General features: G+C 41.0%; 1 protein-coding gene across 1 annotated transcript in view; it reads left to right on the forward strand.

Moving 5' to 3' along the window:
- Positions 1-614: 614 nt before the first annotated feature.
- Positions 615-15,438, forward strand: part of LOC124060133 (cadherin-2-like) — an 86,389-nt gene continuing 71,565 nt past the window's right edge. The window contains exons 1-2 of the mRNA XM_046390707.1: positions 615-899; positions 6,178-6,316. Coding sequence (XP_046246663.1) covers positions 858-899; positions 6,178-6,316 — 181 coding nt within the window. The 5' untranslated portion in view covers positions 615-857. The remainder of the gene's footprint in view (positions 900-6,177; positions 6,317-15,438) is intronic.

Below are 15,438 nucleotides of genomic sequence, written 5' to 3' on the forward strand. Positions count from 1 at the left end.
AGTTAATGAAACTATGCCTGATGGTGATAATAAATATTGTAGTTCACTAGCAATATATAAAACTATATTCCAACTACTTTAATTGAGCCATAATAAGTCCTCTGTGAGGCCATGCCATTTACTCAAGCAATAATGTCTTGCAAATCTTTTCAGTTTATTACAAACATTCTTGTGAGAAAAGCCCTTTTTTTCAAGGTTTTTTGCAGCATGTTCGTATTTCTAACTTGTTTTGACAGGAGATTTTATTATATATATATATATATATATATATATATATATTATTTATTTAGGAACGTTATTCCTGTCTGTTTTTATTCTGTATATTTAAAGTGTGCTTTGAGTGTGACACCCCTGACTTGGGTGATCTCTGCAGACACAGATGTTAACATCCATTCTTAACCTTACTGGTTGTGTCACATTATGTTCATGTTTTCTATTCTTTGCATAACTCTTTGAATATATCAGGCGCCGTTGACTGGAGACTGGAGATGTTCTGATAATAGTTGTTGATCCTGGCTGATGTGATGATTTATGAGAACTTGATCATTCGTTGTTGTTCCAGGCTCAGCAAACCTGCATGTCCATCCAAACTTCAGTTGAGGCTGATCTCCCTGTTGATGTGCTCCTAATGTCCGCTAGGAGGCGGCACTGAGCCGCGGGGGGGAAAGCGGGGGGCAGGCATCGAGTCAGTAGCAGGCAGCCCGGAGTGCCGCTGAGTCGGGCAGCGCAGACAGACACAGAGGAAGGCTGGTGGAGGACGGAAGGCTGCTTCATGCCGCCTGGGTTTGCTGGGATTTAAAAAATCTGACGTCCAGCGCTGCGCGACGGACTCTGTTGGTCCTGGATAACACAACAAAATGCATCGTTTGGGGATTTGGGTGCTGATGGCCGCTCTGCAGGTAAAAAAAAAAAATATATATTTCTAATTTTCCGCCGAGTCAGTTTCGGTTGGCTGAGGCTGCAGTAGGATAAGACTGATGCCCGTTTGGAAGACAGAGAGGAGTGCTTTGCATGGGAGGGAGGACAGTCTTATTCACATCCACTCTGTAGCTGCTGTTGGTTGCTTCGTTTGAGCTGTTTTTGAAATTCTTTTTTCCATCCCCGACTAAGTAAGGGCCGACACGAGCAGCCTATATTCTCACTCACACAGTGGGGATAGAATGCCGCTGATCTGAGACCTGCTCCGGTTTCGCTGCACGCTGAGTAATTTGTCAAACAAACTGGACAAACGCATCCGTAGCGTGACGCTTTCCTCCGTGAGAACAAACGCAAGTTTTAACGTCAAACGGCGTTAGTCCCGGCACACATATTGCTCTTAGACATTTCTCCATCGTCAGGTCACACAGGCTGCTGCTGCTGCCTGCTGTCTCCTGGTTCAGCATCTCATCTGTGACATGCTTTGTGCCGGTATCAGATTTGTCTCTCTCTTTCTCTCGTCAGGGCTGTGATCCAGTTTATCCTGGAAGAATGAAGCCCCCCTCCCCAAACCGTTTTCAGAGCACATACGCTGATCCCCGTTTAAAAAAGATGGCAGGTTTTATGTGCTCTCCTGTAATGAGGCATACGTAGTGATAGCAAGCTTTAATATCTTGTGTGTCGTGTCTGTTATTCAGGTTGACATCTTGAGGTCTGTTTCAGCACGGATTCTCTCTCCACTTCTGCTCTTCCGGGCTAACATTGAGCTGTATCCCCCTTCCTGGCTCTGTGCCCGCGTGCGACGTGAGAAAATGAAGCTATTGTTAAGGTGGACGTGAGATAAAGTGTTGCACTGTTAGGCTATTTCCACAACGTCTCGAATCATGTTACTGAGCGGGGAGAAATACTGGCGTGTATTGAAGTATAGGTGAGAGAGGACGGGACACTAAGAGGGCTTATAGTCCAGACGGTGATGTTGTTTGGGCCACCTGCTTTCCAGCCCATTCCCACCAAGACTATGAGATTTAAAGGACCATACCAACGTTTTAACGTCTTACCACGTTTACTACAAATCACATGAAGCTATTGCTGCTGACCGTGTTGCTGAGTGCAACTAAACTAATTTTGGTATTAATATGCCGATTGCTTTCACGATGAATGATGAGTCACGATTTTCCAGACCCAAAAGTGACATCTTCAAGTTGTTTCCTTTGTCCCAAATGCCAAAGGCTCTTCACTTGCTATTATAAAGGACAAAGAAAAGCAGTAAGTGTTTGTATTTAAGAGGCTGGAATCAGTAAATGTTTGACATTTACATGTGGAAAAAAAAAAAATACTGAAATGATTAATCAGGTCTTTTTATAATTTTCTTAACTAATCCCGCTAATCAGCATTAAATGTTTTTTGTTAGCCGAGTCAAGCAAGTGGGTCAATTTTTACTTGAGCCTCCATAAATGTTTTATTTACTAGTTTTAATTATATAACAAAAATAAGTTAGTTGTCATGTTTAATCTTATCTACCTTGCTATCAAACTTACCGCAACCTGTATAAATACAAATACGAAGCTTTATTCCACATCCTCTAAACTCCATCCAAATGAAGTCCTGTTTCCAAAAATAACTGAAAATATTTGCTTGCACTTCACCTCATAAATATCTTTACTCTCTGCCATTTTGTCATAAGTGCCTGATCGGAATGTGCAACTCTCACGGCTCGCACCTCACGCGCTTTCATCATCAGCTCTGGAAAACAGAAGTGCTACATTTTCTTTTTTTTTTTCCCACTTGCTTCCTCAGACAAGCGAGTTGACATCTCTAGCTGAGTGTAGGCTGGCATTTGTTTCAGTTTGAATTGGCCGTTTTAAAATGTGTAATTTCATCAAAAATGCACTGTAAAAAAAATGAAAGGAAGCCACTAGCTACCTAGAAGATTAAAAAAAATAAGCATTTAGAAATCTCGCACACTGCAACCAAATTACACCATTCAGTGACGTTACCTGTGTTGTCCTGTTACTGTTCTTTCATCTCGCAGTTAGAATCTTAAAAAAACAACAATTGTATGCTTTGAAAAGTGGTCAGCGGCGATGCTAAGGGGACATTATTTGTGTTAAACCAGCAAACCCGACCAGCATCACACAGCTCGACGGTTGGATGGGGCTTGTTAATGTATCTTGAGCAGGAGGTAACAGAGGCAGAAAAGAGGTGAGCCACATTATGTGGACAAATCAATAGAGAGGACAGTGCTGTGCTGTGTGACAGGGTCAAAGGTCAGATCATAAAATAAAGCCATCACCAGTGCCTTAGTTCCAACACAGCGGGGTCAGCACTCTAAGGGCTTACCTTAAATCCCCTAAAAGCCTTTGATACATCTGCTTTTCTTGCTTTTTTACTACAATTTTGAGCTATTTGTTAGGGCTTTGATCACATGTATTCTATTTACAGCTGAAGACACCTTTACTGTATTCTGTTGTTGCGGGATGTTTGAATACCAGATGTGATTTGGTTGTACATAATGACTTAACAGGCTTGGAGATAACGCAGTAAACAGCAGCAGGCAGCGCATTGTTTAAGATGATAGGGATGATTATCCCTCTGTTCCCCAGAGCCTTGGGTTCAATCAAGAGGAAGAAATGGATAATTGAAGCTGATTAAGGTTTGATTTTACCAGCTATGTGTCACATATTGTGAAAGTTTAATCTTCCCCTCTGACCATGACCCACTGCTGACCTTTTGCCCAAGGGAAATGGTTGATGCACAATTGCGTCATTTGTGGATTCTACACTTAATAGTTATATTGCTGCAGGTTAGTTATGCATCAATATAACTATTACACCTATCATTCATATCATTAAAAACTTTAAAGATATAAAGTCATTTATACTACTTACTACTTTAATACAGGCCTATATGTTACATGTATGCTAGAAGAGACACCAGATGCCCATGTGTGTTTAACTCCATATTCTCATATTCCCCACTTGCTAGCTTAAGATTATTTAAGAGCGGCACCAACGTAACGATTGCGGTGTACATGCGGTTAACGTGCTTAACATGTGGTAAAGCAGTAACGGACACATAGACAAGTGTGTGAACGATGCCATCGGTGAGATGCATGCACACACACACTGGGAGGAAGAGGACAAAGTGCATTTACCGAGAGCTTTGGAGATGAACATGAGGAGCTGTTTTTGTCTTAGGCTACACGTTCACACTGTCACTGCATGTTTGAGCTGTTCAGTGAACTCTGTGAACAGGTGTGTGTCGGATTCGATGACACCTGTGCAAACGGAATGTTTTTGCATGGCGTTGTTAGGCATATATATTTTCAGAGAGAGACAATCAAACACAGCTTCCTTTTGTGATCAGTAATACTGAGAGACAGATGTCTATCAAAAGAGATGTGTAGAAGAGAGAACAAAAGTAATTTCAGTACTTTACTGCTTCTAATTATGAATGAAATATATTAGTTTTAGAAAAATCGATGTGATCACTGGCGTTTGGATCATAATTGGCTTAAATATCATTTTGCACTAAAAATGCTGGCAAAGACGGTGATGTAGGGCATGTAGATGGAGTAATGTCATTACTGTACGTGTTGTGACATCAGGGTTTTAATCATAAAAGTACCACAAAATGTCTTTGTGTGCGTGAGTTTACAGTTTAACTAATTTTAACACCTTTTTATTTATTTTTAATAGGGCTGCCAATAATATTTATTTTCATAGTCCATTATGAATGATTAATGGATTAATCCTTTTGTCTATAATAAGTACAAAAAAAAAACTGTGAAAAAATTTCCAGAGGCCCCCAACAGTCCAACCAACAGTCCAAAACCCAAACACTCTTCATTTGCTATAATAAATGACTAGAAAGAGAAAGTGGAGCCTATAAAATGTTTGGCTCTGTTTTGGGGGAAAATTGTTGCTGATTACTTTTCTATTAGCTGACTAATCTGTTAGTTGACTTAAAGTGATTTAACATGAACATCATTTGACTGATATTCAGGAGCTACTAAGTTGCAGTTGTTTTCAACTACAGTGAACTTTTATCCTTACTTTTTTGTAGTCATATATTATGTCATATTGACGTTAATTTTTTCGTATTAATCACTCCACCACACCCAAATTTTTCCTGCCCGTCCGGTGGGGGAATCGAACCGGTGACCCTCCGATCACAAGCCGCTTCTCCACCCTCTAGGCCACGGCTGCCCCCCTGGATAGATTTTATGGTGGAATAGACCCCTCCACCCTGGTATGACCTCTCTTTTTGACCCCACCACTGAAGCCTGTGCAGCGTTATGCAGAATCGCAGCATCACACCAGTCTTGCCATGTGTGTTTACTTGCTTCCTCGTTATGCTAATAGGGTGAGAGATGAAAGCCAGTCGTGCTAAATCCCCCCCCCCCCCCACCTCCCCACCTCTTCCAAACATGTCAGGATGGGCAGTGAGGACGTGAGGATTTAAAGTTTTTGGGTTAAGTGGAAACAAATCACAGCACCCCTCTTGGCTTCATTACTTTAATCACAGAAGACCCCCCCCCCCCCCCACACACACACACACACTCTAATACACACACTAACAAACTGCAACAGATGCCTTTTTGCTGCTTTGCGGAGCAGAGGCGCAGGAATCTGTGTGTGTGTGTGTGTGCTGTGTATGTGGGGCAGGAGGTGGGGGTTTATGTCAGACTGGGGCTCAGACAACAGGAGAGACAAAAGTCTAGACGCTAATTATCATCAAAATTAATTAACCCAGTTGTCTGCTGCTCCTCATGATGATTAATAATGGTCTCCTGGTTTGGATGAGTGCTGAACTGCATTATATTTTCCCTTTGACTGTTGCTTGACAAGTTTTGGCAACAAACACCATTAAGAATCTTGGAAAACTAAATCACCGGTCTGTGCTAATTACTTCTCCCCTTGTTGTGTTTCCCACGTTTATATGCAGCCTTAAGTATGGCAGAGCGTCAAATCAGTGTCAGTCGGTTGGCCAGCCTTCAATCAGGGGACTCAGCCTTATAAAACCAAGAGTTTAAGATTTGCAAACAAAGATTTGCAGCTCAGAAATTGAGTTTTGAATATGGTGATGACTGAAAAATAAATGAAGAATTAAGGCAGGAGAGAGTCAACCTTCAGTATGAAGAAAAGTCATTAAAACATCACCCTAAACACCGGAGTCATTAGGTTATGAGGGCATCAAGATGTAATCCAATATTTATGCAAATATCCATTTTGTTATTCCCTCTGTACTTCTTCCCTCCAGGTTGTTGTTCTGGGTGGAGAGGCCGAGCATTCGTTATCAAGCAAGCAGGGGTCGCTGCCATGCATGAGGGGCTTTACTCAGAAGGAATACATCATCGCAACGGACCAGGAGTTGGCAAAGGGACAGGCCATCTTCAACGGTTAGAACACACTCAGACACAGATGCAGACACACACAGTCTTGGAGTGGGGACAGCTCCAGTAATAATCCCCTGCTGCTGGGTGGAGACTGTTTAAGAGTTCTGCCAATATTAAAACCATAATAGAACTCCAAGTGTGCTGACCTTTGTGATGTGTGTGGAGAAGAATGTGTTCCAGTCTGTGTTGTCCCGATTAGTATAGTTTTAAATGTTGTGATGAAACATTGAATTGAGAATTCTGTTCTGTTCTGCAAAAGCATCGATCAGTGCTTTTGTTCACTTTTCTTGGGGTAAGGGTAAGACAAGACAAGACAACTTTATTTGTATAGCCCATTTTTACAAGCAGTTTGTCTCAAAGGGCTTTCATAACATCATAGCAACATCCTCTGCCCTTCGACCCTCACATCGACTAAGGAAAAACTCCCAGAATAACCTTTAAAATTCCCAGAAAAACCTTGATATTAGATGGTGGTCTTAGTGGTCTTAGTCTTATTTCAAAGGGTTCTTAATGTGTCACTTAGGAACACATCTAGCTTCAAGTCACAATAAAAGATTAAGTTATCAAATACTGGTGCAAAAATTGGGCTAACCTTCTCTCAATGGTGGTAGCTGTGACGCATTAGCTGCTTTGAGTTTTATTGTTAATCCATGATAACCCTACACAGTCATTGTCAGTGTGAAGTCGTATGGATGATGGTTTCTGCAGAAACCTGCAATCAGCAGTAGCAGAGGGCAGGTAATTGGTCGCTCCAAATGGGCGCTGCACTAGTTTAAGTTAATGAGCTGAACATTTAGTCTGCTTATTTCCAGGCTATACCAAGCATGGCTCCATGATTTCAGGGTCCAAAAAGGTTAAACAGTCAATTTGTATATCGTCACTGTCGACAAAAAAAAAGTATCTCCCCTTTTTACGCTTTTGACATTTTGCATGGTACGGCATGTCCGCATTCCTCCCTAGCAACTGATGTGTTGGGTATTTATACAACCATCAGTCAAACTGACGTGTGCACGTCAATATCAGATCACTATTTGCCCATGATTTGTCTTGATTTAAATATAAAATGTGAACCAAAAGCTTTTGTTAGCGTAATGTGTTAAGTGGACAAGTAGATTAGCCTGCAATCTAGTTTGGTGGGACATAAAAATGAGACTGGAGGATCGTAATGTCATTGGAATGCATAGTGAAACAATGCTCTTGGAAAAAATGAATTTTGAAGATACGTTTTTTTTCATGCCATGTCAGTTCTACTAAGTAGTTCAGGAATAGACTACAGTGGATAAGCTTGAATAAATCTGAATGAGTTCTTTGTTACTTTTCATTCCATTTTCATTCATTCAAACCCAACTTCAAGCGAGGGTTTTGATATCAAGAATGCAAAAATAAGGAACGGCTCGGTGCCAAACCCCCGCCCTGTTTGACGGTTATCTGGTCCATGTGTTTAAAACGTAAGAAGATTAAAGAAGCAATCTAACTAAATGTATCTTTGGAAATCAGACACTCACCTCTTTGCTGGCTTGAAAGGTGCCTGAATTAAGTAGTTCCCTGCTTCATGGAGAACTATACCTTATTAACACTTCAACAAACTCAGTTGTTGGTTATGGAAGCACTGAACCCCTGTTTGTATTGGACTGAAGTTTATTTTAATATGTGAATTTACACTTTAAAAATGTTACAATGAGTATTTTGTCTGTGCAGAGTCAAAAATATACTATGGACTAAATACTACATATATACTGCATGAATTTCTGACCAAAATATGACAGCAGAATTTTAAAAACCCACATAGGTCAAACCCTAGTAATGTGTTTCCATGGATTACAAGGCATGCTGTTGTTTACCCAGTGAACCAGGATCAATCAGAATGATGCAGTGCATTTCTGAGGGGTAGGAGTGATCAGTATCATTGACTGGGCCTCAGGGTATCAGCAGCAGGCTGATCAGTGAGGAGTGTACATTTGCAGAGACCAGAGTGGGTGAGCTCTGTGTGGATGGCTGTAACAGGGCTCGTTGCTAGTTTGATTACCTCTGCATTTGTCTTGAATCAGACCTTTCAATTTCGATGACCCTGTGACTTAGAGATAAACTTGGTAAAACTCTCTTGGATATAGTTTTGTAATGGAACTTAACTGATCCACAATCAGATCTCCCCTCGCTCGGCATGCATGTGAAACGCATATTAATTGAAAAATTGAAAGATTATAGTGCGAGATACAGTTGTTACTTTGTAAAGTAAAAATTGTCAAATAAGCCAGACAAGACAGATGCATGCTGTGTTTTTCCCTGAAGTGCAGTGATTGGGTTAGAGAAGAGCGACTGATTTAAAAGCTGCCGCTTTCACGATTTTGGCAATAAATGGTGCCTTCCCTTCGACACACAACTTCGCTTGCACACCAGAGCATCTCCAGCCGCTGTGGCACAGTAGCCTTCAGTATTGATAAGCTATTACTTGTGAGGTGCAACCGGTCAGATAGTGCTGTGGTGGGACATTGATCTGGAATACAGACTGGTGACTACAGACAGAGAGAGGAAGCTACAGCAGAGCCAAAGTCAAGCTTTTTTAAATTCATTTAACCCTAACCTCTTTATCTGGCTGATGACTCAAAACCATGATACGATTCGAACGGTGAACTTTGTGATCTGTTACACCCCTGCTTTGACATGGCTTTAAAGCATGGTCTGCAGAAAGCAATCAATAATCAGGATAAAACTTGTTACCCGCTGGCACATTTTGGCTGCCTTCTCTTATTTGTTCAATTCAGGAAGTGCTTAGACCCTTTGATGTCTCTGAATTAGCATGTCACCCTGAGAGTACCCCACTCTGAGTTTTAATATCGGCAAATGGTAATTGGAGGTACTGTGTCTCAGTGTGATAGTGTCACTAGACTCGCTGCAGCACCAAGCACAGTCGCTTGAGCTTCATTCAGCTCTGATGAGGGCTGTGTCCCGGATTTAGGACACTTGAAGAAGAATATGTCTCAACATGTACTGTTGAGATGCTCTTCAGTTTAACAGAAGAATCGTGTGTGTTGTACAGGGCAGCTCTCAGTGAGGACATGTGGATAGGGTTGTGGATTGAAATCAGTCTGTTTTGTTTTGGTGATTTTTTTTTTTTTTATTCTGAGGGAGTGTTTGAATGCTAGAGCTGACTAGCCAAACAGGCTTTGTCTAACCACATCGAAGTACCAGGCAAAAACCCAACAATAACTGAAAGTGTGTGCATGAGTGTGTGATCACATGTTTGTGTGCTTCAGTGGTCTTGTATGGGCGCTGTGAAGTGTAACAGGGCAACAGTGACTGAAGCTGACAGAGCGGCTAGAGAAACAAGAAGAGAGAGTGTGTGTCTGTGGCGATGCTTGTGGTGTGTGTGTGTGTGTGTCAGTGTGTGTGGGTGAAGGTTAGGAAACAAATTACAAGGTTGTGTAGCTTATACAGTGTAACAAACACTAATAGCTAGGTCACCATCTAAGCCTTTCCAAGTAAAAATTCACCCATGTTAAGCCAGAAATTCTCAAGAAGGTATCCTGGAAAATATTGAATGAGTCAGAAACAACAAACACAGCTTCTTGAACACCATGCTGCTTATTTAATATACATAGTTGAGCTGACACTTTTATACTTTAATAATTGAAACTATTTTAAAATATTAATTAGGGCCATAATAACACTAACAACACAGTGTTGTGCTGTGCAATCTGATACCAACTGCATTAGCTTTGTTTCAGCTCTCACATTAACATTCATCCATTACCCTTTACAGTAATTCTTAAATGAAGTTAGCCTTTTAATTATTTTTTGTATTGTCAGGGTATTTTATTAGTGTATAGGTTAGGTAACATAAGCTTTTCACTTTAGCATTTATCACACAAGCCTTTTTGTTCTCACATCAGCCTTGGTTACCATAACCTTGTAGTTATTTCAGTATTTTAAGTATAGGCACAATCCAGTTTGATGTAGATTACAAACTATAACCACAGCAGACAGTATAGTGAGCAGCAGTTGGTGGGTACTCTGGTGATATGATGACTGTATTTGTCGAGCTTCAAACTTCAAACTCTGGCCATATTTTACATTTTTTCCCCTTTAACTGAAATATGCCAGACTATCAAAAGTAAGTGTCACAAAAGTTAAACTGGGTTTTCTTTTTCTCTCCATTACACAAACTCACTAAGACTGGATAATGTATTTCATTTTCATTTTTTTTATTTGCTTGTAAGGCACTGTTTTTGTGAGCCATTTGAAGGATCATTTGAGGATCAGCGCAGGGTGTCTTTGCTGGGTTACAATATGATGGCTTTGGGCACTGTTAATTATTTAATTGGAGCAGAGGAAGACTGAATTATTAATGACAGGATGGAGGGAAGAGACCTAATTATAAACAGACAGAGTGTCTGGGGGATGGGAAAGGCGGTCAGAGGTCGAGATCAGCAGCAGAAACTTGGTCGGACTGATAGGGACAGACAGTAGAGGGAAACAGGAAGTTGCACTGAAGATTATATGATGCAGTGTTTAGTTTTAAATACTGTCTTCAGGCACGAAACACTGTCAAAATCCCCTCTTTATCTGTTTCACTCTTAACAAACAGAAGCTGGAAACTGAAACTGGTTGAGTTTATATAGCCTATTGTAATTCTTTGGAATACTAGTTTTGATGACCAGCTTTATTCAATACTTACAGGAAACTGCCTAAAAGCAGTTGTCGCTGAGTCAAGTTTCTGTTTCTGTGGTAACAAAAATAAATAGGGGAATGGAAAGTTGATTCAGCTGTTCCCGGTCCACTGTTTTAGTCAGTAGACAGTCCCTGTGTGCTCGTGTGTGTCAAGGAATGCGTGTGGCAGATTTGGTTTGCTTTTATAGCGATGGTGGTGTTAGTGTTTATGTAGGTCTTCTTCCTGTTCGTCATCATGGACGTGTGTGTGTGTTTTTGGATTTACAGTGTATGTGTGTTATTTTCCAAGTACAGTATGCCACTAGTCCGTGTGCGTGCATACATTTGAGCTCCAGTGCTTGCTTGTGCACAGTATCTGTGTATGTACAGTTTGTGTGTGTGTGTGAGAGAGAGAGTCAGGTTGAGGTCAGTGGCTATCCTGTACTTCCTGTGGTGTGCGGCAGGGCTGACTGCTCTGACCTTCCCGTTTTCCCATCCATCCTTCCTATTAAGGCAGTGAGTGTTAGTCAGCAGTGCTGGCCTCATACAGCTTGCTGTTGGTTAGCGCTGCCATACACAGCCGTGGAAACCCCCCATCCCACAAGCCAGCAGACACTGAGCACATTCATCTCTCCACATCCTCCCTCTAAATCCACCCCCTCTTTCTCAGTTCTCTCCCTTTCTTTTCTGTTTCGCTCTCTTCTCTTGTCATGCAGGGGATTGCCCTACTTTATTCTAGCCTCATATATCACTGTCTCCCCTTGCAGCCGGATTTGGGATGGGCAGCCGAGATATGGAATGAGAGCTCTCTCTATTTCCCTCTCTACTGTACCTGAATCAGTCCCACTCGTGTTTTTTCCCTCTCAATTGATTTCTGCTGTTGCCCTTGTTTTGCCTCTGAGGGGCTTGTTAACATCTGAGCAGTGGGAATGGGAAGTTCATTGCTCTTAGTTTGTTTTCACTTCTGAGTGTAATGTAGTGTTTGTTACTTGAATTTTTTTGTAGAAAGTACCACTCTAAAGTATTTATAAATCAGTCATTTCAATTGGTGACTGGATGGGTATCATTTCTTCCCACCAACCCTTTGCTTCAAACTTAGCTTAACTATCAGCAGGATAGTTCTCCCTTGTGAGCCGGGTCCTGCTCAAGGTTTCTTCCTGTTAAAAGGGAGTTTTGGCTCTTTTTAGGCTCTGGGTCTCTGTAAAGCATCTAGAGACAATTCTGATTGTATAAGTTGCTATATAAATAAATTGAATTGAATTAGCATGTAATTCTTTCTTGTATCAGGTTATCTAGGGAGAAAACTTAGGCCACTGCTGCATCTACAGTGAAATTACCAAATATAATAAAAGGAACTGCTGACAGGGAGGTGGGAGGCTTCTGTCAGCATGAATCAGAAGCAGTTACCCTTTATTTCAGTGCCAGTGGTCATCCAGGAGGAAGGAGGGTACCTTCTGTCACAGCCAATCTGTGGTTCATTCACTGGCTAAAATCAATCTGTCCTCTCCCATCATCATCATTATCATCAATACAAAAACACCCTTTCAGTCAGTGACCATGAACTTCTAACCAAAACACGAAACAGCAGGAAACAACAGCTTGGTTTGCATGTGAGCGTGATGTCGTGGGTGTCACAAAGTTGTTAAAAAACCAAAAGGAGTGTGGTGTGACTAGAAAGAAAGTAAGTCAAAATTCTAATTACAAACCGTGGTTGACATATGACAGCAAAATTATGGCACGCTGTACACAATATTGCTGCTTTATATCTTGTAAACCGTGGACATTCACTTAAATATCAAAGTTTAGCATCTCCTACATAATTTTTGCATAATTTTAAGAAACATTTTTATGCTATGTTGTGAATTCTTCATGTCCAGACACATTTATGTTCAGAGATCTTTGCTTTGAAATTATGGGATTTGTGTCTATTTTATTTTTCTTTCCACTCGTTCTCTGCTGTGTTTCTGTTGTTACCCGTCCAGAAATCATTTACTATGTAAATTATAACAGGACTGATTCATGCTCATACAGTGTGTAGTCAATGCTATAATTACAAATGAAAATGTATTTTAAAATGCAAATTTGTTGCATATGAATGGAGACATGGATGCACCAGAACCCTCAGGGAGTAGATTATTATCCTCAGAGATTTTGTCTCTCCTGTCCAAGCTTGGCCACAGGAATGCAGCGCTTGTAATTACAACCTAGCAACAGGGAACAGCTGACATCCCAATCATGTGTTGTTTTATGCTCATTACTTCACTGTTTTTTAATTAGTTTGCATCTGATGGCGGTGAGAGATCACAGCTAAAATGTGAACATTTAAAAGGACACAATTAAAGACTTCTGTCAAAGCGTAATGAAATTACAGAGTCCCGGTCTAATTGAGTGAAATGTCGCCATTTTGATTTCCCTGGCTGAACTTGGCTGTTGAAAACCACAGAATGAGGAGTAAATGAGAGGTCAGGCAAGGTCAATGAAGCAGAATGTGTGCATGGTAGAGCTGGAGGAGTTTCTGCTGTGTGTGTGTGTGTGTGTGTGTGTGTGTTTGATGGAAGAGGGTGAGCTTTAGCACTGTTACCATGCAACTGTTAAGTTAATTTAGAAGTATTGAATTTTTAAACATCTGTACGCCACTTCCAAATTAACTATGAAGTTACCATGTACAAATGACACCATAGCAGACATGTTCAAATTAACCTTTCTCATAAACCACGTTACTTCTGCCCACTTGAAGAGGATAAACCCGTTGGAAGTCATTTCGCCATCTGCCTTTTAGTCCTACCATCTGCCGGGACAAAAATCTGTGGGAGCTCAGTCGCTGACGTGAAGGTGTGTGTAGACTGAATGTGGAGAATAAAACAAGACACGTTCTCAAATTCCAAGGCAGTGCAAATGGAGCCAAGACTTGAAATGTTTCAACTTGAGTGCAAAACTTTCACATGTCTTGAAGATTGGCTCCATGAATGGAGAAAAATAAAGAGAATAACCTGGGATTAGTCAAACAAACATGCTGCATACATACGCTACCAGCTACTTTATTACTAGCTAACATCTTAGTATAGCGGCTAATATGGGCTAATAAACATGGACTGCAAAAACAAACTGGACACATTTAAAACTGCTCTAATTTATTTTTATTTTTTTAATTTATGTTAAAAATTGATCCAATAGATCAGACAATGAACATCCTTAGCACTCCTGTACTTCAGTTTTTGTGTTTTTCAGAGAGGCGAGATCTACTAACCCTGCCTAGCTAGGAAAAAATGTTAGCATTGAGCTGGCAAAAAAGCAGTGGAGCATTTAACAGCTCAAAGCAATATTTTTAGTGGAGTTAGTAGAGACCAAATTAGAGCTAAAACAAAAGTAAACATTGAAATTACTCAGCTTATGTTGAGGAAACGAGATCCATTTTTTTCTTCTTCTCTGCTTTTCTAATTCTTTTCATTATAACTCACATAAAAGTACTCAAAAGCCAGCTAGAGACAGTTATGGTCCACAGGCTGACCACACGATGTAGACAGAAAGAGGCCCACTTTCTCCAAAACTTGTTTTGTGTGTGTGTTGTCTATGGTATTTGTGTGTGTGTGTGTGTGTGTGTGTGTGTGTGTGTGTGTGTGTGTGGAGGAGGAGAATCTGGGTCTGGTTCTCATTATAACGTCTGTATGTTGAACTGACAAAACCCAGGCAGTGCCAGTCTCAGCTCCGCAGATATGGCTGGAATGTGTGTGTGTGTGTGTGTGTGTGTGTGTGTGTGTGTGTGTGTGTGTACTCCCACGGGTGCTCTGTGGTTGTTCATGTTCCACTAAATCCTGTCCTCCCATTTCTCTTTCTCTGCTTCCCTCCCGTCTCCCTCTCCATCTCTGTCTCTCAGCCATTTTCTGTTAAATGAATGATGGCTGCATGCCTGACCTCACATCTGACTAATGAATGCGTGCGTGTATGAGTGAGTGTATGTGCACGGGCGCGTGCGTGTTCGAGCGGTGGAGCTCAGAGTTGTCTATGTGCCTCGGTGTTAGTATAGAGGGAAAATATCGTTCATCTGCTGTTTGATGTTCCATATTTGCAGAATAGATTTACTTTTCTACAGCTTGCACTCATGTTTAATGCAACTATGATGTTATAGTACAAAATGAGAGCAGTGCCATTCACTAATGACCTGACTTCTCTGTTTTAATGTAAAAATCTGTCTCCATAAGTGTGTGAATGGTTTGTTTGTCTCTATATGTGTGATGAACTGTCAATATGTCCAGGGTGTATCCAGCCTCTTGCCCAAAGGCAGCTGGGATAAGCCTCAGCCCCCTGCCCATGACCTTAAAAAGGATAAGCGTGATAGATAATGGATGGTGTATGGATTGTCTCATGATGTGTGTCATCCCTCAGCCCAACTTTCTTTTCCTTCTTTTTTCTTTGTTATTTATTTGTTGAAACACAGATGACTTTATGTTTCACCAGTCATCTTTCAGCTTACCTGGATG

The sequence above is a fragment of the Scatophagus argus genome, chromosome 6, assembly GCF_020382885.2.
Source record: "Scatophagus argus isolate fScaArg1 chromosome 6, fScaArg1.pri, whole genome shotgun sequence".
In the NCBI taxonomy this organism is placed as follows: Eukaryota; Metazoa; Chordata; class Actinopteri; family Scatophagidae; genus Scatophagus; species Scatophagus argus.